The 26,504-nt window shown below is 34.0% G+C and overlaps 3 protein-coding genes across 6 annotated transcripts; all 3 read left to right on the forward strand.

The window, feature by feature from the left end:
• Nucleotides 1-742: 742 nt before the first annotated feature.
• Nucleotides 743-11,220, forward strand: LOC25487362 (plant intracellular Ras-group-related LRR protein 6). 2 transcript variants are annotated; one of them, XM_013609269.3, is made up of 21 exons: nucleotides 743-1,083; nucleotides 1,163-1,229; nucleotides 2,334-2,470; nucleotides 2,566-2,652; nucleotides 2,777-2,852; nucleotides 3,950-4,024; nucleotides 4,144-4,213; nucleotides 4,317-4,394; nucleotides 4,577-4,637; nucleotides 4,764-4,842; nucleotides 5,039-5,129; nucleotides 5,837-5,897; nucleotides 5,972-6,033; nucleotides 6,128-6,198; nucleotides 7,479-7,616; nucleotides 8,572-8,676; nucleotides 9,266-9,390; nucleotides 9,520-9,616; nucleotides 10,192-10,266; nucleotides 10,541-10,596; nucleotides 10,949-11,220. In XM_013609269.3, exons 1-21 carry the CDS (start codon nucleotides 1,019-1,021, stop codon nucleotides 11,022-11,024), a joined length of 1,752 nt encoding a protein of 583 aa, XP_013464723.1. In that variant the 5' UTR covers nucleotides 743-1,018; the 3' UTR covers nucleotides 11,025-11,220. The 2 variants fall into 2 exon arrangements, with proteins under 2 accessions (XP_013464723.1, XP_013464722.1); XM_013609268.3 differs by having other exon boundaries at nucleotides 745-1,083; nucleotides 5,972-6,039.
• A 5,087-nt stretch (nucleotides 11,221-16,307) lies between these two features.
• Nucleotides 16,308-20,240, forward strand: LOC25487363 (beta-glucosidase 18). Of its 2 annotated transcripts, XM_013609272.3 has the most exons (12): nucleotides 16,308-16,498; nucleotides 16,591-16,657; nucleotides 16,749-16,807; nucleotides 16,906-16,981; nucleotides 17,076-17,150; nucleotides 17,378-17,465; nucleotides 17,799-18,051; nucleotides 18,135-18,250; nucleotides 18,577-18,829; nucleotides 19,226-19,328; nucleotides 19,536-19,644; nucleotides 19,749-20,240. In XM_013609272.3, the coding sequence occupies exons 1-12, from the start codon at nucleotides 16,346-16,348 to the stop codon at nucleotides 19,984-19,986; spliced, it is 1,590 nt and encodes a 529-aa protein (XP_013464726.1). In that variant the 5' UTR covers nucleotides 16,308-16,345; the 3' UTR covers nucleotides 19,987-20,240. The 2 variants fall into 2 exon arrangements, with proteins under 2 accessions (XP_013464726.1, XP_039686654.1); XM_039830720.1 differs by lacking the exon at nucleotides 16,308-16,498 and having other exon boundaries at nucleotides 16,910-16,981.
• A 1,332-nt stretch (nucleotides 20,241-21,572) lies between these two features.
• Nucleotides 21,573-25,784, forward strand: LOC25487364 (general transcription factor 3C polypeptide 6). Of its 2 annotated transcripts, XM_013609274.3 has the most exons (5): nucleotides 21,575-21,849; nucleotides 22,303-22,415; nucleotides 23,774-23,824; nucleotides 24,390-24,441; nucleotides 25,315-25,744. In XM_013609274.3, the coding sequence occupies exons 2-5, from the start codon at nucleotides 22,308-22,310 to the stop codon at nucleotides 25,500-25,502; spliced, it is 399 nt and encodes a 132-aa protein (XP_013464728.1). In that variant the 5' UTR covers nucleotides 21,575-21,849; nucleotides 22,303-22,307; the 3' UTR covers nucleotides 25,503-25,744. The 2 variants fall into 2 exon arrangements, with proteins under 2 accessions (XP_039686655.1, XP_013464728.1); XM_039830721.1 differs by lacking the exon at nucleotides 23,774-23,824 and having other exon boundaries at nucleotides 21,573-21,849; nucleotides 25,315-25,784.
• The last annotated feature ends 720 nt before the right edge of the window (nucleotides 25,785-26,504 follow it).

A 26,504-nucleotide genomic window follows, 5' to 3' on the forward strand; every position in this document is an offset into this window, starting at 1 on the left:
TGCTATTTAAGTAGTTTTTTTTTTGTTACAAAAGAAGAAAAAGAAAAACATGAACCAACAACAAACAAATGTGAGGCTCATAACACCGATAAGATTGAATGACATATTAGAATGGTCTACAAGAGAATATAGTTTTTGTTATGGACAAGTTAGAACACACAATCTCATAAAGCCACGTAGATCAACGCCTTGGAATAGGGCACAACGTTGAGGAAGCACATTAGTTCCAGTATGGATCATCTTCTTGGAACACGTCCTTGCCTCTCTTTCGTCGCACACGTGGCCTCCAATGGCCCCCTGATAAGGCGTCGCATTTCGAAAGCTGTTAACACCGCTTTCACGTATATAAGGGTGACTCCGCGTCACCCTCAATATACGATTAATTTCCACACACTTAGACATATTCAACTTCATTTCTCACACTAACTTGGATGTTGGAGGCTAATATACTTGCGGACACCTTTTGCTCCGTTGTGAAGACTAAATCGCCACCGTGCCAGAACACAGCACGCGATCGTTGCCTCTATGATCACTACCGAACAAATTAATTTTTTTAAACACAGATGTTAATATGTTAATTGTTACGTTAGTTTTTTTTTATTTTTATTTTTCTCTTTGTGAGGACTTGAACCAAAAAACTCCAACTACTTAACATTTAGCTAAGTTCGCCAAATACACCGAATCTAGTGCAAAAACAATAACTTCTTCAAATGAATATAACAAATGAGTTTTTTTCTCTCTCATTTTTTAGAAAAATTAATCTATAATTGTAATTAAAAAAATTCTGTCATAATAATGTTTTTGTTTCATAATGAAAATAATTTTTTATAATCCAACAGAGATGAATTGATGAAACGAATTACTTCTCTCTCTGAAATGATGATGTTACACCAAATCCAACTAGAAGTGTAGTTAGTTAGTTTATCACATCACATAATTTGAAATTTAGAATTTAGATGCAAAATCACCATTTCTTTCTTCGCTCTGAATCCGATCTAATCAAGTTGGCGCCATTTCCATGGATCGTCTTCTCAAATCCGCCAGATCATCCGGTTCTCTCAACCTCTCCAACCGCTCCCTCAGGTACCACTCATCTCTCTTCACACTCTCTCGCTCCTTTCACACTTTTTGCATTATTGTTTGTTGCTTATTCCACTTGCAGTGAAGTCCCTGTTGAAGTTTATCGCAATCTCGATGGAATCGGTGGCGATGATGATAAATGGTGGGAGGTAATTCCATTACGTTTTTTAATAAACCACCAAACCTGATCCATAAGATTATGAATATTTTTATTAAGTGCATGATTATGTCGAATTTTACTCATTTAAGTGCATGTTTGGTTTCTGTAGATGTAGAATTGATTTTGCCTCCAGAATTGATTCTACTATTTGTAACTTTTGATTCTAAAATTGATTTTTACACACATATTTATAGTTCAACTCACTTTTACAATGTATCCAAACACAAATCACTTTACATTCAACTTACTTTTAGTCCTTCTGAGTCAAGGAGGACTAAATTGATAATAAGTGGTTATTGTTAAATACAAGGACCAAATAGAAAGTAAGTGGTTAAAATATAAGGACCTGATTGATTGATAGTAAGTAGTTTTATTTTAATAGAATTAGGTACCTTTCTGAGATATTAAATCTTAGGATCTATTTGAGAGTGCCGTACAATATGAGAGACTATTATGGTGGCTCACTCTTTAAAATTTTGAACCAAACTTTGAGATTGAAATGAAATGTTAAATGAAGGCCTTGTTCGGATACATAGCATAAGTATAAGCTATTTTTATATTAAGGATAAAGTAAAGTCAAATTCTTTTTGCATAAGCTATAAGCTGTTTTTATAAGTTATCCTAGAGAGTTTAAGTCTATGTTTGGTGCTGTGGTCATAAAAATTGATTTTGAATGAATTTGATTTTGTAAAATTGATTTCACTTAAAAGTGGTTTATGTTTGTATACATTTTATATGTAAAAATGAGTTGAACAATAAATTTTAGTGTAATAATCACATCTAGACTCAAAAACTTGAAATTCTAGCTTCAAGTTAGAATCAATTCTGGATGCAAAATCAGTTTTACTCGAGAGCAACCAAACATGTCAAAATCAATTTTACACCTTCAGAATCAATTTCGATGATCAAATGTGGAACCAAACATAGGGTAATGAGATAAGCTGAAAATAGCTTATGAAAATGTCATAAGCTGATTTCATAAATTCTCCCAAACAATGCTTATGCTAGTAGATAAGCTCAAATAAGCCAATACAAACAGGCTCAAAATGTGAAATGAAACGTGAAATGCTGTTTGTGTTATGTGGTTTTATAGGCTGTGGAGCTTCAGAAACTCATTTTGGCTCACAATAGTATTGAATTGTTAAAGGAAGATATCAGAAATTTATCTTGTCTCGTTGTTTTGAATCTTAGCCACAATAGTCTTTCTCAGCTTCCTGCTGCCATTGGAGAGTGAGTCTTTCTTTTAGAATTGGTTAATTTTGCTTATGTTAGTTTTGTCCGGTTTTTAATTTTTGGATTTTCGTTGTTGTTTATAACTTTTACAGGCTACCAGAGCTGAAGATGTTGGATGTTTCGCATAATTTGATAGTTAGAATACCGGAGGAGATTGGATCAGCTGCGTCACTTGTGAAGTATGACGCATTCCATGTTCATTTTTATCAATTGATTGATGATATGGGAAATTTGACGTCGATTTAGACTCTATGCATGTGGTATCTTGTGCAAATCACTTAGGTTTTGCATTTTCTCTTTTAGGTTTGATTGTTCAAATAATCAGCTCACAGAACTTCCTAGTGAGCTAGGAAGATGCTTGGCGTTGTCGGACTTAAAGGTAATGTGGTACTGGCCTTGTCTTACTTAAAATGTTGGGTGTTGATCTTAGCTGTGTGGTTGGCTTATGATGCTTCATTGGCATTGAAATGGTTACTGTTACTGCTTTCATCAAATTATGCTTGTGGTTAATGTGAATTCAACCTTGGAATATTGTCAAGTACTCTAGTTTGTCTTTGAGTTAAGATCCTCTCCATTTTCTCTCTCGATTTTCCCTCTCCTTTACTAGATTTTTGAAGTTTATATTATATAACTGGACCCACCAAATGTTACATTATTGTATTTATATTCCCAAACCTTTGGTACTGGAAAAAATGGAGAGGATCTTGACCCATCTTTTTTTAAGAGTACAAATGGAGTTTAGTTGTTAGGCCCTACTTTAGTGTCTACGAATCTACGATTAGCTATAATACAACACATACTGGTTGGTAGCAGTGAGATACTTGTAAGGTCAGTATCCAAACTGTAATTCAAAGAATAAAGAGTGATATGTTTTTTTGGGTGCTTGATTAAGGAAGGAGTTTCCCTTGTGGTAAAAACAGAAGTGCAACAAAATTTCTTGGCCAAATTATTATCTTGTTCCAATAATGAGAGTAGATCAGATGGAGGGTAGTCAGATCACTAGAGGCAGAGAAAAACCTAGAAAAACTATAAGAGAAACTATTAAGAAAGATCTAGAGATTTAATAAGTTGGATTGAAATATGGTATATGATAGAACATTATGGCGTAATTTGATCCATCTAGCCGACCCCACTTAGTGGGATAAGGCTTGGTTGTTGAATAAAAGGATTTTTTTTTCTTTCAATTCCTGTTACTTAGTTTCTAAGAACCTTCCTTCTTGTTAATTAACTGTACATCTCTCTCTCTCTCTCTCTCTCAATTGTGGGAGGATTTCATCAAATAGATTGCATTTTACCTTTTTGATTTTCGCGCTCCTTCATTTAGGTTATACAGCATACATAGATCTATCAATGAAGATTGTTTTTACCTGCCTTTGCTATTTAACGGATGAAATCTGTTAAAAAGTCTTCTATTTGCTGGTCTGTATTCATATGGCCATGTATGATGAAATGGCGATTTTTGATGTCTTATTGCAGGGATCAAACAATCTTATTGCAAGCTTGCCAGAAGATTTAGCAAAATGTTCCAAATTGTCTAAGCTAGATATGGAGGTAGTAACTAGTAGCAAAATTTCGTATGTTTATTGATGACAAACATCTCCCCGAGTCTTTGAGAAATTATGGTTTCAGTAAGCAGTGGTCTCACTAAACTGTCCTTTTGTCTTTGCCAGGGAAACAAGCTTACAGTGATATCTGAAAATCTCATTTCATCATGGACAATGCTTACAGAATTAAATGCAGGTTAGGGCCTTTGTTCTCTTCAACGATATCAGTCAGGTCTTTTAGTTTTATATGTAGATCCTTTGTTTTGTTAAACTTGTTTCTATTGTTAACACTATTACAGCAAAAAACATGCTGAATGGCATACCAGTCGGCATTGGAGGCCTTTCACGTTTAATTCGTCTTGATCTCCATCAGAACAGTGAGTATTTTATTTTTTTTATCAATAGAAATTGAACTCCGTATCCCGTGATTTAAAACACACACACCCTGCGCACCAACCACTTGCGCTGGTAACAATGAGTTCTTCAAATAAATGGTCAAATATTTTTGTTTCTCCCTTTTTCATCTTGATGTGGAATTTGTATGTGTGTGTCTATGCAGGAATCTCATCAATCCCTTCATCAATCATTGGTTGTCATTCACTTGCAGAGTTTTATTTGGGGTCAAATTCTAACCTATTCTGATGCAAGTCTTCATATTGTTATAAGCATATTATTCATTTGGTTTTCTTTTACTGATGACTTTTACACAGTTCTGATAGATATTGCATTTTTTAAACTCAACTCAGGAATAATAATATTTCTACAATACCAGTGGAGATAGGAGAACTTTCTCGGCTTGGGACATTTGATCTTCACTCTAACCAGGTATGGAAGACTGAATATTTTTATTTTTATTTTGTATTACTCTTATTACAAAGGAAAAGAACTATTTTACATAGAGTTTCGTTGAAATACTGGCAATTATAGCTATGTTACTATTTTTGCTTCTGATGCTTTTGTTCTCTTTCTCCTTAACAGTAGATTATTTGATTGATTGTTTATTGACTTTGTATATTCACAGCTGAAGGACTATCCTGTGGAGGCATGCAAATTGAGTCTTTTAGTCTTGAATCTTTCAAATAATTCATTGAGTGGGTTACCTCCTGAAATGGGTAAGTTCAGCAAGTTTTTGCATTATGATAGTAGGTCTAGTTGCATTATTTTGGAAATACAACAGTTGCTTAATGAAAAAAGTATACAAGTTTGCCCAGAAAATATAAAGGAAAACAAATTTTTCACCTCAATTAGATCCCCTCTTTATATTAATTTAAGTGTCTCTCAAAATTACAAAGATACTGATAAGTAATAATATTGTAAAAGCAGTGCAACATTCCATGTCAAAAGAGTTCTTAAGAAGCACTAATAAGGACAGGATATGTCTTGGCCTGAATTATTCTTCAAAATATAAACAATCATGTTCATTCTGCATCCTCACCAATATTATGTTTCTTTGCGTGCCAATATGTACCGTTTAATATCTCTAGCTATTTCATCTACTAAATAGACACCAATACTGGAAATAGTAAATGGAAACTATTCTGCATCCTCACCATTTTTATGGTCTCTTCAAGTGTCCTAGACTCATCAGAAATAGTGAATGGACACCATTACCTGGATGGGTCTGGCTCTATGACCTGTTATATGATTTTTTGAACAAGCTATGACCTGTTATATGTTATACTCGAACCTTTAGCTAGGGAGCCACAGTGCATCTCAACTTCCTTACTGTATGATGTTATTATGTGTTGAAACAGTTAAAAAGTGGAAATAATTTGACATGAATGAAGAAATAAATACTTTACTATTGTATCTTGTTTAGGCAAGATGACTAGCTTGAGGAAACTTCTGCTTAGCGGAAACCCATTGCGGACTCTTAGAAGGTACAACAAGTAGTTTGGTCCTTATGCTGTCAATATTAGTATTTATATGTTTTTGACTTGTCTTTTCTCATCAGCTCATTAGTCACTGGACCTACACCAGCATTACTGAGATTTCTCCGGAGTAGACTTTCTCAAGGTGAAGGTATGTTACAGTCTTAGCAACATTAGCATCATACACACAACTTAAGTTTGAGTCCTTTTACTTAGTCTAGATATGATATTTTCTGCAGATTCTGAAACTGCAACCACTTCAAAAAAGGACATAATTGCAATGGCTACCCGATTATCTATTTCTTCAAAGGTATTGCATCTTTTGAAAAGGAAATCATACATTCCGTAGATTGCATAGATTTCTTGTTGATCATGAACTGTTCATATTATGTGTGAGTGTGTTAGCATTTGATAGAACACCAGTATTGAATGAAAACGGGAATTTTATTAAATTGCAATCACAAATTGTTCAAGAACAAATTCAAGAGCCGAGATTCCCATAGAGAGTACTCTCTGCTCTAAGACTGGCATGTGATACGTTTCACACACAACTCTTACTTTCCTACACTACAACATAAAAATAGATAATGTTGATTGTGATCGTAATTAGTATGTGTTCCTTCTTCCTGTTATTATACAACATATAATTAGATAATATTGATTGTAACCATAAATGGCTTAGGTTGATTGATTTGATCTCAGAGTTCAGGGATCTTGATGCTATTTTTCTTGTATATATATCTGTACGCCCTCGTGAATATAGGGGGAATAATTTAGATCCAATCAAGTTGGTAACAAAGCTTTCTGATTCAACCATCTTTCAGTTTGTTTATTGTTTTAGCTACTGTCGTCACCAGCCCACTATCTATAGTTGTCTGGTGTCCAATGTATAACTGCCGAAAAACTGAAGATCCCGCCAAAAAAGTGAAGGCACGGTGGAAAATGAATTATAAACATGGTTTTTGAAAATTTGTAGCGAGAGGACGGTTGGTTCACTGGGTAGATACAGTTCTTGAGGATTCCTATGATGGACTCTAGGTACCATGTTGAATGAGAGAGTCTAGAGGCATGGAGTGCTGAAACCATGTATTTCTACAGAAACTAAAGGGCAGCAAATGCACGAGGCTCCCACGAAGTGGTGAGTAGGTTAGATGTACGCAACTTTACCCCTTGCAAGCGGAGAGGTTTTTCCAAGATTTCACATCGTTAGCAACCTTACCGTTGCACCATGGCTCGCCCTTAACTCAGTGCTCATTAATTCATTATTGATTAAAGAACAAAATCAAGTTGATTAAGAATAATTTTTTGATGAATATAACAAATATCGAGTATCTATTTTTGCATTAGCCGTGGTGTTAACATCTAAATTGATTATAGTGAGGACGACAGTGGATTCAGAAATGATATAATCACATGATAAACTATCTAGCGAATACTGCGATTTCCTATACTTTTGAGTTTTGATAAACTTGGAGTTCAAAATTGAATGAATTGAAGCAGAAAATACTGTTCTATATTGTGTCTGTCTTTCTGATTCTATTAATTTAACCTTTCCTTGCTAATTGCAGTTCTATTTCTAATTGTGCTCAGGAACTTTCTATGGGAGGGTTAGAGTTGAGTGCTATTCCATCTCAAGTATGGGAATCCGAGGAGGTCATAAGACTTGATCTTTCCAAAAACTCAATCCAGGAGTTGCCGGTTGAACTTTCTTCCTGTGTTTCCCTCCAGGTTAAACATTCTCTTCCGGTTTTAATTCCTGAAAGGTGCTTTACAAGTTGATTTGGCTATCTTCTGGTACTGACAGGCACTGTCATCATCTTAATATGAGTTCCCCACTAAAAAGAATCTGTATGTTTGTTGACCAGTAATTATATAAGTCATTTTGGTCACGTGAAATTTTGAACATTTAAACACTGCAGTAAGGCTGAAAAAAATATGGGCACACCTTTGTAAAAATTGAGGGCCCTGTAGATTGGTTCAAAATAAAATTTTGAAGTTTAACTAATAATGGTTCCCATTGCTTGTGACAAAGTAATCCTTCAACTGCCATCTGTAAAGGAACACTGATGACAGACCTTTAAAAAAGAGAGGCTTATGAATTGCATTGCTGAAAAATAACCACAAGCACAATAAGTGACATGATTTTGTAGGCTACTTTTTGGTAATTAATTTTACTTTCCTCGTACTTGGAAAGCCCAAACTGCATTAATTTGGCCATATGTATTCATGTGAATTGATTGCATAAATTTTCAACCATTTTCTCTTTCTGGTTTCATATTTCTGAGTTTTAGTATTATTTGTAAGCACATTTTTCTTTGTAAGTTCTATATGCACTGGTTTTTGTGCGTAAACTGATATTTTAAACACAAAAAAAAAATGGTGAAAACCCTTAAATTTCCCCTAAATTTGAAGAAGGAAGATGTGCTTTCTTAATCATTTTCAGATTTTCATATACAAAGTAAAATATTTCTTATATGGTAAACCGTTCTTTCTCTGTTGAGTGATTATCTCATTAAATGTCATGCTTGAAACACATCACTTGTCTACTTTCAACCTTTAAATTATAATAATTTATTGAATGATTAAGGTTTAAGGTCGAAAAAGAGCACTTAAAACTGACCTTCTGAGTTCTGTCCATCTTAAACTTTTCTATTAATTCATTTGTATATTTTACACTTTCCAGACATTGATTTTATCGAAGAATCAAATTAAAGACTGGCCAGGTTCAGTTCTTAAATCACTTTCGAGTCTTTCATGTTTGAAGCTGGACTACAATCCCCTCAGACAGGTAATGACTAATTTATTTGGGAATTTCTCTCTGATCTTTTGCTTGTAAAATGAATTATGTCATCGGCATGTAAAAGAATCATTGCAGGCCATAGCACTTTAAAAATAATAACTATTTTGGTTAATTGTAAAATCCATATAATTAATTCTTCTTTTTTCTTGATGAAGGCCATTGCTTTTAGTATAGCTTAAAGCTTTAAAGAGTTATATTTAGATAATTCAAACAAAATCGACAGTGCATGTTTAATTCCTTTATCGATGTATCAGTTTTTCTTTTTTTGTACTCTACTCCATTGTTATCGATAATGTGTCTTAACTCTCATCCTCCTCCCCAGAGAAAGTAAAAAATAAGAGAAATTGAAAGGTAATCTATGCCTAAAATGTTGGTAAGTATTAGAACTTCGTAAAACTTCATTAGGATAGTTGTCCTATAAAAGCCATGCTCTCGGCTTTATATGATGAAATATTTCAAAACATCTCTTTACTCTTGGTATAAAATATGTATTGATTTGCTTTATTTTCTGTTATAAATTGAAACCAAAAGTGTGGTATAACAGTATTACTGACCTTATCTGTCAATTCAACAACAGATACCTTCCAATGGTTTTGAAGCGGTGCCTAAGCTTCAGATCCTGGATCTAAGTGGTAATGAAGCTTCATTACTAGATGGCCCTTCATTTTCTAGTTTGCCAAACCTTCAAGAGCTATACCTGAGGTTGGTTAGTTGAAAGCTGCAGGATGTGCAATAGGCAATAAGACTCCACCACACACACACGAACACTTAATTCATATACTTTTAACTTCTTGGGATCCTCTGATTAACCTTAATGTTACAACTCCACAGAAAAATGCGTCTCACTAAAGTCCCGTCAGATATATTGGGGTTGCATCAACTACGGATCCTTGACTTGAGTCAGAATTCCCTTCAATCAATTCCAGAGGTAACTTTTTTTGGGGGCGATAAAAAACATGATTAGGCTTGCAAAGTTGTGATAATATGCTTTAACTTCATTTTAATTTGACAGTGGGTATAACCTTAGGTCTAGCAATTTGTATCTTTGCCTCTTAAAATTCAAATCTTAGCAAAGCTTATATTGGCTTAACAGTAACTTGAGTCCACTAATTTGTCTCAAGTCATAATGATGTTCATGTCTTGTTATTCTCTATGATAGGTAATGTATTTTACAGTTGTATGTTCGTGAACTCGGATTTTTGTCTACTATAAAATGATGGTTGATAAAAGACAGTTCAATCTTTACCTAGGTTGAATTCCTAATCATATTTTCTTAAAATATTAGTGATAAGAAAGAAGACTTGCATTACAAGTGTAGGTTACTTTTTTACATTAACATTACATTTGTAGTTGACCACCGAGTGCTAAGTATTCACATGTGTGGCCAATCTCAGCTCATAAAACCTGTCTTATAGATCAATGATCCATTTTTAAAATAGGTGTTTTTTCTATTTTTAAAATTGGTATTTTATGTGTTGCTGCTCACCTTTCAACTACTTTCAGGGGCTAAAAAATATCACTTCTCTCGTGGAGCTTGACCTATCTAATAACAACATCTCATCCCTTCCACCTGAGCTGGTCAGAAACAAACACTGCCATTTATCCTTTTGTTAACTTTTTTTTTTTTTCATTTCTTACTAAAATTATAATGGTTATACAAATTTAAACTTATAGAAATTGATCATCTCAATGATGTCTGGCATGTAAAACGGTTAAAAAAAATAAAATAAAAGAGAAAAAACAGATGGTAGTTATTTTGTTCTACTCAATGCTGTCAATGTCATTTGGATCATCTTTGCATTAGTTTTGGCTTGTTTATGTCACTCTGATTCATCTCATTTACTTTAATCAGGGCCTGCTGGAACCAAGCCTTCAGGCATTGAGACTTGATGGGAACCCACTTAGAAGGTAGTTACCTCCTGCCCCATCTTTCTAATGCTTTCTCAAAATGTAGAACATTGTGGCAGTAGTTTGGATTCTACAAGTGTAAAATGGTTTTGGAATCTTTAATATATTTGCACTTAAGAGCCTACAATTTCCTAATGCGCCAAGATGAACACAAATATCATCATCAAGAAGCAACTTTTTAAAGACTATGCCCTGAAGGCTTTCACTTTCTTCAAAAAAATAAGACTATGCCCCTTTTTTGGAACTCAAGCATTGCCAATTTAACAAAATAGAAACAAAGCATATAGATTTGCTAGATCTTCTGGAGAGCTCGGTTAACATAATCATCACAATTTTTCTTTATTTGTTTCAGCATTAGGAGGACTGTCTTGGATAAAGGAACTAAAGCTGTTCTGAAATATTTGAAGGACAAATTGCCAGAGGAGTAGTTTAGTTTTTTTTTTTATATATTTCCCGAATGTAATACTTGGACATGAACTAAAGCTGTATTAATTTGATTTTTATATTTAAAGCTTTTTTATTTTTTGGTGCCTAAATATGCATGACTTGATTATTATGTATATGTGTGCATGTACAAGGGGAGGGTGTTTTCTATCTGTATGGTGGTTGTAATTATAACACATATATGAGTCAGGATCCGTTGACACCTAGTGTCAACGAATTCGTTGACACTAAATATTAATCGTTGATTTCTTTTGATTTCTTTTGTTTGTTCAACCAACCATGATTCATGATTCACTATCTAATATTTCTAATTCATTCATAAACTCAATTCCCACACCTTTGCATACATTTTTTGTTAGGATTTTCTATCCAACAAACGGGAGTGAAGATTGAAGATTGAGATCGAATTCCCACACCTTTAATTTATTCACGACTGGATCTAGTGGAAAGAAAACAAAGCTTTTCTAATGGAGTTTTAGTAAATTTGTTAAAAAAATAAAATCCAGTGTGTTTGGTAAAATAGCTACGCACGGAGCTTATTTGAAGAACTATTAATAGCCTTTGATTAAAAAAAAGAGGGTTTAAATTTGGTGTCAACAGATCCTGACTCATACGTCTTTATCTATTATTTGAGTCCTTGTTTTTTGAACGTGGTAACTCATGTTGAATATTTTTGTTGATAGCCTCATGTTAGATAGTGGTATGATTTAAATGATGGTTATGAGTAGGGGTACCTTGTTAAATGACAAAATCATCGCAATTTTCTTTGTTTATTTCAGCATTAGGAGGACTGTCTCGGATAAAGCGAGGTAATAAAATTGTGTTCTTTTATTTCTCTCAATTTTAAGCTTCTATCTCTCTCAATGTTCGGATTTTGACTTGGGTGGATATCTAAGTTCATGATTTTAACTTTTTTACCTCTACCCGCCGTTTTATCAGTGGTGTGAAAAATGATATTTATAAGAGGAACGACATGGTTATCTCATGGATCTCAAATTCGATTTATCAGAGGCGGCAATGACATGATCTAAGTCATGAATAACATGTCTAGTTCATGTTGGGATTTACCAATGGTGTGAATGTAAAATTCGAGATCTGAACAAAAAGTACTCGTAGAGAATGAAGACAATATGATATAGAATTAAAAAAAAAATATAGTGCAGTCTAAAATGGTCAAGATAAACTTGTTTACGGTGTACAAATTTGTAATTTGTGCACTCTAAATGCAACCGCTAACAACATGAAATATGGGTGCATCTTTGCTCCATTTAGCTTCCTCAATTTACCCCATTTCAAACATTTGGCAAAAATATCAAGAATGATAGAGACATTTTAAAAGAAGATAAAAAAAGGATCACGTTGGTTTCTCTATGTGACAGACGTGTTCCTTCTTCCTCATCATCATCGACGTCACCTACCCCTCTTCCCTTGCCGGTGCCGTTATCGGCACCCTTTTTCGACGTCGTTGAAGGCGCCCCTTTCAGATGAATCGATTCCCCTCTTCCCCTATGTGTAACTAATGTTTTTCAAGGAAATTAGATTTGAAAATTCATAGATCAGGATTCTGGAAATTGGAATGACAACCTTGACTTTTTTTTAATGTTTTTATGGAAAAATTTATTCTTTTAAGAAGAGTTGCTTCATATGTTTGTCAAAATGAATGATTTAGAATGAATGGTTTACTGGAGAATGAATGGTTTATAGTTGAGTGATTCAGCCGCTGAATCGCTCTACTTGAAATCCATGGTGGTTCTTGCTTTGTACAGGAACTGGTCAAAATACATGATTTAAGTTTCTCAAAATTTTGATTCAAATCGGTAATACATATGCGATTTGAATGATAAAACGGCGACGGCGAAATTCACGACGGTAAGATTGACGGTGAGTTGTGTGAGGCGGTGGAGCAGAAGGGGGAGCTCGTGGTGGTGGTGGAGGGCGAGGAACGATTGTGAGAGGGAGAGACAACCATGGTAGTGGAGGACGAGGAGCGTGGATACCGTTTTTGAGAAAGAAGAAGAAAGGAGCATGTTGTTTTATTTTTCATCAGAAAAGTGATTATGCTACAACTTTTAATCTCAACCCTTGATTTTTCATTTGTCAAATGTCATACATCAATGAAGTGAAAAGGGATAAATGGAGTGTTGTTAAATGGAGCGAAGTCGGACTCATGAAATATCCTAATAAAGATAAATTCAAACGGAACGTTGCGAATGTGTTTACAACTTGATCAAGTGGGTGATAAACATGTTGAATTCTATAGTCAAAAATACTTAAAACATTAATAATGGAGAATTCCATTTTTCTAGTGCTTAAGGGTCTCACATGCACACATTGTTTATTTATGATTTTTAATAATATTTAATACTCAATCCCTCCAACCTAAGACCTTAAACAAGTTATTTAAATCTAACTCACTAATAACTTTACTCAAGAGCAGATATAAGTAACTTGAAAAACCTTTTTCAGTGGAAGAGATTAAGGCAGCGGTGTGGGACTGTGACAGTTTTAAGAGTCCGGGGCCAGATGGTATCAATTTTGGATTTATCAAGAATTTTTGGACTGAGATGAAGGATGATACTGTGCGATTTCTAACTGAATTCCATACGAATGGGAGGTTGTCGAAAGGTATTAATTCTACGTTCATTACTCTTATTCCTAAAGTTGAGAGCCCACAATCTTTGAATGAGTTTAGACCTATATCGCTGGTGGGGAGTCTTTATAAAATTTTGGCAAAAATTCTAGCAAATAGGCTGAGACAAGTTATTGTGAGCGTTGTGTCGGATGCTCAATCTGCGTTTGTGAAAGATAGGCAAATTCTTGATGGTATTCTGATAGCTAATGAGGTGGTTGATGAGGCTCGTAAATCCAAGAAGGATCTGTTGTTGTTCAAAGTGGACTTTGAAAAGGCGTATGATTTTGTTGATTGGGAGGTACCTTGAGGAGGTGATGGTTAGTATGTCGTTTCCAACGCTATGGAGAAAGTGGATTAAGGAATGTGTTTGTACCGCCACAACTTCAGTTTTAGTGAATGGCAGTCCTACGGATGAGTTTCCTCTTGAGCGGGGTTTATGTCAGGGTGATCCTCTATCTCCCTTCTTGTTCTTCTTAGCAGCTGAAGGTCTGAATGTCTTGATGAAAGCCTTGGTTGATGCAAATGTTTTCACGGGTTACAGTGTGGGGGGCGATAATCCAGTAGTGGTGTCTCATTTACAATTTGCGGATGACACGCTCCTGACAGGGAAGAAAAGTTGGGCTAATGTTCGTGCTTTGAAGGCCGGTCTTGTTTTGTTTGAGGCGATGTCTGGTTTGAAAGTAAATTTCCATAAAAGCTCTCTAGTGGGGGTGAATATTAATGCCTCTTGGTTGTCTGAAGAGGCTTCTATGTTGGGTTGCAAAGTGGGTAAAATTTCGTTTCTCTATTTGGGCCTTCCGATTGGGGGTGATCCACGCCGGTTATTATTTTGGGAGCATGCTGTTAATCGTATAAAATCTAGATTGTCTGGTTGGCATAGTCGGTTCCTTTCTTTTGGTAGTCGTCTGATTCTTCGCAAATCCGTCCTGACTGCACTTCCTGTCTATGCACTTTCCTTTTTCAAAGCTCCGTCAGGTACAATCTCTTCCATTAAATCTTTGTTAAATAATTTTTTTTTTTTTTTTGGGGGGGGGGGGGGGGGGGGGGGTAGTGAGGATAAAAGAAAAATTTCGTGGATTGGTTGCCATTCTTTGTGTTTGAGGAGGGAGTATGGGGGGCTGGGTGTTAGGAGATTAAGAGAGTTTAACATTGCTTTGCTAGGGAAATGGTGTTGACGGTTGTTAGTTGATAGAGATGGGTTGTGGCGTAGGGTGTTGGTGGCTAGGTATGGTGTGGCGGATGGTGGTTTGGAGGATGGGGGTCGGAGCTGTTCTTCGTGGTGGAGGGAGATAGTCAAGATTAAAGACGGGATATGTGAGGGTGGGGAGGGTTGGTTTACGGATTGTGTTAGGAGGAGGGTGGGGGATGGAGCTAATCTGACAAATCGCGGCATTTTACCGATGGAGGCTAGGCTTTGTGTCACGAGATGTGGGCATGTTGAAGATGTGTCTCATATGTTTTTGTCTTGTCCTTTCTTTGGTGCTTTGTGGCCTATGGTGCGGGCTTGGCTTGGTGTCGAAGGGGTAGATTCTCATGCTCCTACCGATCATTTTATGCAATTTATTCAATATGTAGGTGGCTTGAAATCGCGTCGATCTCTCTTCCACTTGATTTGGCTTCAGCGTGTTTGGACTTTATGGAATGAACGGAATGACAGATTGTTTCGTGATCGTAATTGTTCTCTACGACAGTTGTTAGATAAAGTAAAATCAAATTCCATGTGGTGGTTGAAAGCTAGTAACGTGGTCTTTACTTTTGGTACTCATAATTGGTGGTCGAGCCCGCTTGTATGTATGAGCATCGATCGACTTTGTTGTAATCTTACTGGATGTTGATATTTTCGTGATTGTTTTGGCACGCCTTGTGCTATAACAATTACGGTGTTCTTGATACATGAACAAAATAAATGAACTAAACTTAAAACTCGCCTTATTTGCAGAGGTTAAAAGTGTAAATAAACCTTTAATTCAACTAATTTAATCATACTTGAGTTTTTTTTTTTTTACACAAGATTAACAATACTTGATTTTGTCCTTTATATTTGTCAGACGAGCTTATAAGCTATAAGCTCATTGACATGTCTTACCAAACAGACCAGTAGAGTAACTTTTAAGCGTGTTAATTATTAAAAATATTTTTATACTTCATAATTTATTCATCCAAGTGAGTTTTTGGTACTTCTTTCAATTAGGGTCCAATTTTTAAGATTAAAACACAACCTTTACATTATTTAATACAGTCATGATCACATTCCATCATTTTCTACCATCATCCATCGTGGATCTTTTGAAATCCATTCTTCAAGAGATTGAAGCCTAGGAGATTTGGTACTCAGTAAATTGATACAAAGGAACTGATTTTGGCTTGTATTTTTTCTCTTATAACTTCATTTTATCAATTGAATATCTCTGTAATTTTTGTTCTTTTGATCCGTTAAGAGATTTGAATTGGACCTCTCAATAGTAAAACAGTATAATATACCAATCAACCATTTTTCATGATCCTGTCGTAATCATTTTCCACGAGTTCAATGTGGCATCATATGATACACACATCATTGTTATATGAATCTAATTACCTAACAACTTGCAATATATATGGGCCATATGTCATAAATAATTGATAGAATATATTTACCTCTGATAATGTGTTTGCTCCACACTCTACAGTTGAATGAAAATGCAAAAATGGTTTATGCATGTTGTGTTTACACTATTTTGCTTCTCTCTTTTACATGTCCAAAGTTCTCATAAAGTTGATGATGAAATCAATAGATCTCAATTCCCAAATGGCTTCCTCTTTGGAACAAGCACTTCCTCTTACCAAGTATACACTTGTTCAACTTCCTTTTTTCTTCTGATATATTTTCATTTTATTGTTTCTATTAATGAGATTCTTTTCCTTTTTTTTCTTCATAGATTGAAGGAGCAGCTTTTGAAGATGGTAAAGGTTTAAGTAACTGGGATAAATTCAGTCACACACCAGGTAAATTTCTTTTTTATTTGCATATAGTAGTTATATAATTTAATTTAATGTTGAAAATGAATAATTACAATACAATTTGCTAAATTTTCAGGAATGATAAATAATGATGAGAATGGTGATATAGCAAATGATCATTACCATCGCTATTTGGTAATGACTATAAAAATTGAGTAATATGATCTTAACTTTATAATTTACTTAACTAAATATAGTTTACTCTTTAAAATCTGAATGATTGTTTTTGACAGGAAGATATCAAATTGATGTCATCACTTGGGATAAATGTATATAGATTTTCAATTTCATGGACTAGGATTTTACCTAGTAAGTATTCTCCAATTATTCACAAAACTAGTTTCCACAATTTTATCTTTCAAATTAGATTCTTAATTAAGTCTTTGTTCATGAGCTGTAACAGGAGGAATATATGGGGACATAAATCCAAGTGGGGTTATGTTCTACAACAATCTTATTGACAATTTGCTGCTTAGAGGTGAGTAACAACATCCATTTAGTTCTTTTGTATTTTGAAATGTTAATTCACTTTAACTCTAAGGTGATAGTTTTCAATCTTTAGTAGCAAATTTGATTTGTTGCACCTTTATCTTCACTTTATATGTATGTATATTTATTGTAATGAAGAGTTGTTTTCATTAATTTATAACAGTATGAGATTGTTCTCTGTTATACCTAAATCCGGTCATGGCTTGCTTGATCTAGGAATTGAGCCATTTGTGACAATTCACCATCAAGACTTGCCAGAAGAGCTGGAACAAAGATATGGTGGTTGGCTTAGTCCCCTAATTCAGTAAATTCACTACTCTCCTTTTTTTAGTTAAGTAATGTAAAAATGATGTAGCATCCACATTTCAGAACCGACACGACAGCAACACATTTGGTTACATTCAATCATTTAATATTCTCAATTTATTATTGGTGTTGACCTGTCGGTGTCGTATTTGGTCCGTGTTTGTGTGAGTGCTTCATAGCGTATAATGCTAGATAAAGAATAACTTGGAAGTTTGTCACTTCTTAAAATGAATTGTCCAACGAGTTGATGAAATCTCTTGCACAATTGTAGTCCAAAAGTTTGAGTTAACAGATCAGTGGAAGTTTGTCACTTCTTACTTGGTGTTTGCAGGAGAGATTTTGTTCATTTTGCTGAAATTTGTTTTAAGAGCTTTGGAGATAGGGTTAAGTATTGGGTCACCATAAATGAGCCAAATCTTGTTGCCGACTTTGGTTTTATGAGAGGAACATACCCTCCTGGTCATTGTTCCCCTCCTTTTGGAAACTGTTATACTGGCAACTCTGATGTTGAGCCTCTCCTTGCTATGCACAATATGTTGTTGTCACATGCTAAGGCTGTTGATTTATACCGCAAACAATATCAGGTAACAAAAGTGCACCTATACTGAAAGCATTATTTGTAACATTTCTACGTTAGGTGGGAAGTACTGAATTGATGTTTATCCAGGCAAAGCAAGGTGGAACCATTGGTATTGTTGCACATACCTTTATGTATGAACCTCTTAGAGATGAAGAATGTGATAGACAAGCTGCAAACAGGGCCTTGGCTTTTGTCATAGGCTGGTAAGTCATTAAGAAGTAGTGAAATCCAAGAGAAGAGTTTTGCTTCTGGCTTAATAATTAATGTCTAATACATAAACTATTAAACATACAAATGGTCCTAGCAAACCACTATCTTTTCAATTTACTTTTTTCTATTAGTTGAAATTCAAATAGGCCTCACTATTTTGTTTGAACGTCAACTAGTAAGAGAGGGTGTGGGTGTTTCGAAGAAAGTGGTATAGTGTTTTACTAGCGCGTCTTGAATGTACATTATTAGTGACATGAATTAAAAGAAAATGGCTCTATCGTTCTTTCTTAGTAACTTTTTCCGCTCTTCTGATGGCAAGGTTACTAGATCCCCTAGTTTTTGGCGAGTACCCTGCTGATATGCGCTCTATTCTTGGGAGCCAGTTGCCTAGGTTCTCATCTAAGGAGAAGAGCCTCCTAAGAGGCAGCCTGGACTTCATTGGCATCAATAACTACGGGGCTCTCTATGCCAAGGATTGCTACCTCTCTACTTGCCCTCTCGAAGCAGCTCGTCCAATAAAAGGCTTTTTGCAAACAACTGGGATGAGAGATGGCATTCCAATTGGTGATCAGGTACTCATATGTAGTCCAACTGTTTTTGTCATTGTGTTATATGGTCTATGAAGCACGGATACGGACACCGGACACGACGCGGATACTGACACACCGACACCGCTAATAATCCGAGGAGTATCCGTGCTTCATAGTATATGGTTATAACTTGTAAGTAATTTGTCAATTAATGTTTGATAATGGATTTTTTTAAAGATTGAGGAATGGCTATTATTTATTAAATTGTGACATTAGTGGTCAATTTACAACTGTCACTGATAACATTTGAACTTTATGCCTTGAGATTACACGGTCTGGCTCTTACCAGTATGCTGAGACCTCATGAACAATTATTTGATAATCGGTTATGATTGTAATGAACATAAATATTGATATGATTTCCTTTATTTTGTGCAGACAGGAATGAAATGGTTCTTTGTAGTTCCAAAGGGCATGGAGAAGATTGTAGACTACATAAAGATAAAATATCATAACATGCCCATGTATATTACAGAAAATGGTGCGTGAATACTCAATAACATTATATGATCTCATTTTTTTTTTATATGTTTTTGCTTGATCACTTGTGTGATATCAAACACTTCAATATGAATTAAGAGATAAAGAAAGGAGTGACTATTTGAAGGTAGTTTTTTGGTATGTAAATTTGGGCTGGAGTTATGAATTGGTTAATATATCATGGATGACTGCTCAAAATTTGTTGCAGGATATTCTTCGCCACTCAACGCAGGCATGACAATGAATGATTTACTACATGATTTCAAACGGATAGAGTATCATAAAGCTTACCTTGCAGCTTTGCTTAGAGCCATGAGGTGAGTGATGATGAAAACAAATATATGAGTAGCAACCTTGTTTTCTATGAATGTTTTCAATTATACTTTGTTTGTTGACAGAGGCTAAATTTGATTATGTGCAGAAAAGGTGCCGATGTAAGAGGATACATGGTATGGTCATTGTTTGACAACTTTGAATGGAATAGTGGATATGATAAAAAATTTGGACTTTATTATGTGGATAGACAGACACTTGAACGGATTCCTAAACTTTCAGTTGAGTGGTTTTCTAGTTTCCTCAACAATACTAGTGATGATACCAACATAGAAGACTTGAGCAAGAAGTATAGAAGCAAATATGTAACAACTGCTGTTGTCTAAGTTATTATTTGAAAATGATCATGTAATTCATTCTCAATATTAATTGATAATTGTTAACAACATACTATTTATTTTATTAAGGGAAGTTTATGTGAATTTCACTATTAACATAGGTTGATTCTGTTTGGATATTGACCAAACTGCAGTATTAATGTGCGGCTACTTGATGCTTTAATTTGCGAGAAACCTTACTTGGACAACAATTTTGTTGTCCAACACCGTATTTATTTAAGGTGTAGATACAATTTCATTTTTTCAGTGGTTATAAGTGATGTAATTTTATATGGTGTCAAATACGTTGTCAACTTTTAGATGTTCAAATAAAACCCCTATTAACTTATAGCTTAATGAAAGTACTATCAAATTTCATTGAGATGCAAGCAAGATTAATTGATTTTGTTGTGTTTGGAGTTTCTCGACTATAATTGATTTTGTCTCTAGAATTAATTATATCTTGAGATTAAGATTTGTTATTTTTGCCTCTAAAAGTGATTTATACACTCAAATTCATTATTTAACCCATTTCCTTTAAGGTTATCAAACATAAATCAATTTACTTAACTTTATTTTTAACCAAAAGCACTTTTTGACTAAACCAAATGCACACCAACAAAAGAGAGATATGATCCCTCTTGATATGTATTAAGGTTTATGAGTGGTTTAGAGAATTGGCACATAGGTAGGTTTGGCATTGGAAATTTAGGTGGAGAAAAGCTTGTCTGTAGTGGAAGGTTCAGTGTCATTTGATTTGCTTTCATTTGGGTAATGTGGAAAGGTTGGTAATGATTTCCTTTGTTTGTCAATTGTAATGTAATCTAGTCATTAGCTTTCCATTAATATCAATGATTAAGACTTTTACTTATGAAAGTTGTAAGAGCATTCTATGTGAAAAGATCATACTTAGTGCAATCTTTGATGCTTTAATATTAAATTTTTAGATCTTCAAAAACTATATTATCAATTTTTCACTAACAATAACTAAGAAAATTTATTCTTTGTGCAACTCTATAGAGATAATTGAAATGAATTCTTCTAAAAACTCTTAAGAATGGATGAACATGATATAATTGTGTTTTTTTTTTTAAAACCCAGTTTCTGATCTAAAACATGATTAATTCAAGACGTTGAATCCCATAGTTCATTTGGGAGTGGTCAATTGAGACGGTAAAAATGAATTCTAAGAACAAATTGATAAAATCCAAATCTTAAATGTAAGATCCTAATGATTTGGAGTATAATCCTATAAACAAAAGGAATTGCTATGAATATTTAAGAGAGATTAAAAATAGAACTCGAATTTAGAGAGAAGCACACTCGAGTCAGAAGGAAGCCGACACCACTAAACTGACATTGAAATTCCTATATGATGTTTTAACAAACATATTAGTATGTTAGTGCACCAAAAATTAATCAATGAAATCTGGATGTGTTTCGATTAGAGGTGGACAAAAATAACCAAAAACTGAACTGAACCGGTTAACCGAAGTGAACTAAACTAAAATTAACTGAACTATTGTATGAGTTATTGAACTGAACCGTTATTTTAAAAACAATTCACTAACTAAACCAAACGGTTATTAAACTCGGTTAATTGTTGTGAACCGAACTTAACCATTACATCTCAATTCAGTTCTCACTATTCTGGAAAATTTTCACACAAAAATCATGAACCAAACCCTTTTCTAAACCCTACTTTCATTTCAATTTCAATCCAATTCACCTCTTCTTCTCTGATTCTCACTCAATCGAAGCTAGCTCACATGAACGGAACCGAAATGTGACCTCATTGATTTTGCGATTCTCACTCTTCTTCTTCTGGACTTTTCTGCGATTCTCACTTTCACCTCTTCTGCGATTCCTAAGGTATAAATTAGTTTATGGGTATGATGTTTTTTGAGTTTCATTTTTGGGTATATTGAATTTGATTTCTGGGTATGATTTTATATTTTTATTTGATTTTTGTTTTTGGATATGATTTTGTTTGATTTTTGTTTCTGGGTATGATGATTTTGTTTCTGGTATGATTTTGGTTAAGTTTATTGTTACAGAAATAACTTATTCAGAAGCACTTATATATCATATGTTGTGCTAAGGGTGCTTATTTTTGGTTTGTTTAACTTCAGAATGATTAGTGTTTCTATTTTATCAGTAACACTATCTGTATTATACCATTTGCATACCTATTAACCGAACCGAACTGTTATGGTTCATCTCAAACTCTGATTTGCTGGTTTGTCTCATTCCTTCTTCCACTTTATCTTTTGCATGATGTTTTAGTTTTCAATTCAAAATTTCAATCTTCCATATACATAATAGGAATTATGGAGGCAAATGCAACATCAAATGATGAAGATGAATATGTTTTGCTTGACTTGGATGGTGTTTATGGCCTAATTGATATTCCACCAAATGCTAACTATGTTCTTAAAGTGAGTTCTTTCTTAATCGTCTCAGTAATTTCCTCAGTCATTTATTTTATCTAATTCACCAGTTTTATTAATTTTTAATTCTTGAATATTATATTCTATAGTATCTTTGTACCACCGACACTTCTGATCGAATGTGTGATTACATTCAATTAATTCACTTTTTGAATTTATTACTTGTGTCAATGTCGTGTCTGTGTCAGTGTTTTATAGGTAAGTACGTGATATGATACTAGATTATATACGAGTCTTAGCCCAATAGAGAGAATGAATAGAGAAGTAGGAATTACATGGCAATATTCTGTTAGGAAGGGAAGGGTTATAACTTATAAGAGACAGCATGAGGAGAGTGTGAAGGATTATCTTAGATCATATTTCTGTTAAAACCTTATGGTTAGGTGGCAGTGAGAGTTTCTCACTGTGGAGCTTTGCGTTGGGATGCATTTTGCAGATTGTGATAGGAACCTCAAGGATCCTACCAATGAACTAACAGTAAGGTAAAAGAAGAAACAAATAGTGAATAAAGAAAATAGGGTGGTTTATTGATATGAACGAAAATAGTAAAATAGTAGAAGAGAGATTCTCTAACTACTCCTAGAGCAAAACTCCGAAATAACTCAGAGAGGAATCCTACTCTGGCCCTAAACAAAAAACTCAATCTGTCATACTCTAAACTCCTAAGAATTCCCCTTTATATACAAATAAAGAGAACATTCTAGTATTTAACTCTAATGGGCCTCTTATTATTAAATCCTAATCCTAACGGGCCACTTACTAATAATCTACTTAAACCTAACTAACTAACTACTAATTACTTAAAACACCACCTCATATTGGATCCTAACAGATTGTTCAGTCATTTCTTCATCCTTTAATAATACAAATTCATCTATTTTATCTATTAACATTGCTTTACTTTACAATTGTTATCTATGCTCTATCAGTACGTTATAATACTCCAAAATGGGCCATAGAATGGCAAAATGTTAATCAAGTTCGTCCCGGATCTTATCAAATGTGTCCTGACACTATTTACATGGTTTCAAATTCATCGATGATATTATATACTTAATGTCATTTTAGTCCCTACAAATATCAACAGAGGGACAAATTCTTTTCTTCCAAAAAAAAAACAAGAAGAACGAATTTGGTTAAAAATAATTTGATTAAAAATGTTGAATTTCATAGATCATTTTGAAATATCAATAATGTGAGGGACTAAATTTATACTGTCTTACAATTTCATTGACCAATTCTAGTATTTACTCATATTTTATAATTTAAAATTTATTTTCATATTGATTTGTTATTTATTATATTCTACATAGTATGCTTATATTACAGTTTATTGTTAATTATAGGGTCTTGATACTTTAAACCCAATATTGATCATTGATGACAAATTTAAGCTGGTAAGTTACCGACTTTAATATTCCCTGTCTTTTACAATTTGATGAATTGGAATGTTTAGTTAAGTGCCAAATGCTCTCATCTGAATCTGGTGGAAATTATTTAAATGTAGTGATGAAATCCGTCCATTTGTTTAGATGTGTTTCTTTAATGCTATATATAGGATTAGGTAGATAATTATGATGTTGGTTTGAGCTAGAAATTCCAGGAAGGTAAAATGACCAATGTTGTCAATTGCGGATCACGGAAAATAGTGGTTTGCTTGAATTCCGCTTTGCTACAGCGTTATAGTGCCGCTATTGCTGCAGTTTGACAACACTTTATTATGCTACATCACATATCGCGGAACAATAGTGGTTTGTCCAAATTCCACTATGCTATGTCACTATAGTATCGCTATAGCAACTATTTGACAACATTGGAAATGATTTTTAATAACTTTGGTTATTCTTCCATTTGATAATTTAATCAAAGCTGGGGATTTGAATTACTTCTTTTATGTTTTACGCTGCTCTGAATGAATGATACGAGCGTTTAAGTATTGTCATGGTTCATTGCTGTCTACAGATTGGAGAATATGAGGAGACTATCGGAACATGTATCGCCTTTTCAGAACAACGTGAGTTACAGTTGATGGGTGCAGAGTAGTTCTGAAGTAGGGAGTTAGGTCTTGGAAATTATGTTTAATTTGTCAGGATATACTCTAAGCTCTTGGTTGTTTAAGAGTGAATTGTTTTTTTTTTTTTATATAAGTGATGGATTTACTAAATTTTTATTCCTGTTTTCTGAGTATGAAGTATCATTGTTTTTTACATGAATATTGTTATTGATATTTCCTAGTAAAGAAACTGCACAACTTATTGATGCATTTACTTCATTGTAATGATTTAGTACCTGTGATGGTTTTTGTAATTATAGTCCACTTGAGTTGTTGCTCCTCCACTCTTGTTGTTTGTTAGAGTGTTAAGCAGACTAAAAATGAACACTTGTACTGTATTAGTTTCAGCCTACGAGGAACATCCTCTTCTAATTTTATCGAGCTGCCAACTGATTGGTTAATTAGATGTTCCTATAATTGTAGCTAACGGTTAATCACTTCCAATAATGATGTCTTTCAAATTTTGCATTTAGATAATCATGTTTTATGGAAGACATGTGTGTAAGCTTTGTATAAAACTACTTTTGATTTCATTTGCCTCTTAGTTACGGCTTGTTTGGATTGATGTATTTGAACTTATCTACTGGCATACACACTTCTGAGAGAGTTCATGGAAACAACTTATAACATGTCCATAAGTTGGTTTCAGCTTATTTCTATAAACCTTCTAGTATAGCTTATGAAAAAAGCTTATTACATATATGAAAATAGTTTGACTTTATTTTTATATATTTTGTTATAGAAATAGCTTAAGTTATAAGTGCTTAAGTTAAGCTGTTTATCTAAAGATAACTGCCCTACTAAGCTGTTTAATCAATCATCCCCGTTGTGCAGATGCCCCAGTGGTTCATAAAGAGACAGGACCATCAGAAACGAACCTGTTTTCTGGAACAAGACTAATTGATTCAAGTCAACCTCCAACAAAGCAAGTCGAACCTGTGTGTCAGCTTCATAAGGTTCTTAAGTTTAAGTTATCACCTGATTCGGCAATTCAATGTCGCACAGATGAGGAGGCCAGTTGAATTTCAATGCTATATAATAGTGACTGAGTACAGGTTATAATTTTGTTGATCAATCATGTAGCAGTGGGTCATTCATGTTCTAATATGTACAAAGTAACCTTTTCCCCTCAATAAGTCTTTTTTTTAATAGGTCAATGTTAGTATTTTTTTTAATTTTTGAATATTTAACTCCTCAACTTCTTTAATCGTTTAATTCAAACCAATTGAGCTACCCGACCCAGAGGTATTTGTTATTTGGCATTTATTTATAAAGTATTGATATCCTCGGGGGTATTATGTGAATTCACATTTTGTCTGCTTTTAAAGATTCGTGATGACATTTTAATAACAATTATAATGAAAATGTAATTACATAGATCGACAGATATACATAAATACTTTTTTTTTTGTTGAATACATACATTTATATCTGTAAGAGAAAAAATACATATATTTTATGCATTTATAAAGTTAAAGATTGAAAAGAAAAGGAAAAAGGGTGCAAGTTGAACATGAAAATCTTCTTTCGGCGGCTCGTTTCTCTTTGATTCTTTCTTTAGTAAAAGTAACACTAGCTTGTACACTGCTGTTTGCTTCCTTTTATTTTTTATTTTTTAAAATTTGTATTTCATATTTAATAAAATTGAATCATAAGACTACAGGGTTTGGAATTGGAATGTATTGTACGGTTGTCATGGGCATCTTGCTGGCCAGCCCTCATTTGAGATTTACTCCATTTTTTTAAAGAAAAAAAAACAAAAATTGAAACCTCTATTTCAAAGCACCGATTGTACGACTACAATGTTAGGAGTCCCACATCAGATAAATAAAGTGTTTGATATAGTACTCAAGTCACCAGGCTCTTCCACCTAACATATTAGTATTTTAGATTGAGCTATCTTCATGGACTTAAGTCCTAACACACAACCGTAAATTCAAATTATTTACTTAGTGTAAGTTTGTTTCATAGTTGAGAATTTCGCTTTGAAGAATAACTTTATTGATAAATAATAATGAACATCT

The sequence above is a fragment of the Medicago truncatula genome, chromosome 2, assembly GCF_003473485.1.
Source record: "Medicago truncatula cultivar Jemalong A17 chromosome 2, MtrunA17r5.0-ANR, whole genome shotgun sequence".
Classification (NCBI taxonomy): Eukaryota; Viridiplantae; Streptophyta; class Magnoliopsida; order Fabales; family Fabaceae; genus Medicago; species Medicago truncatula.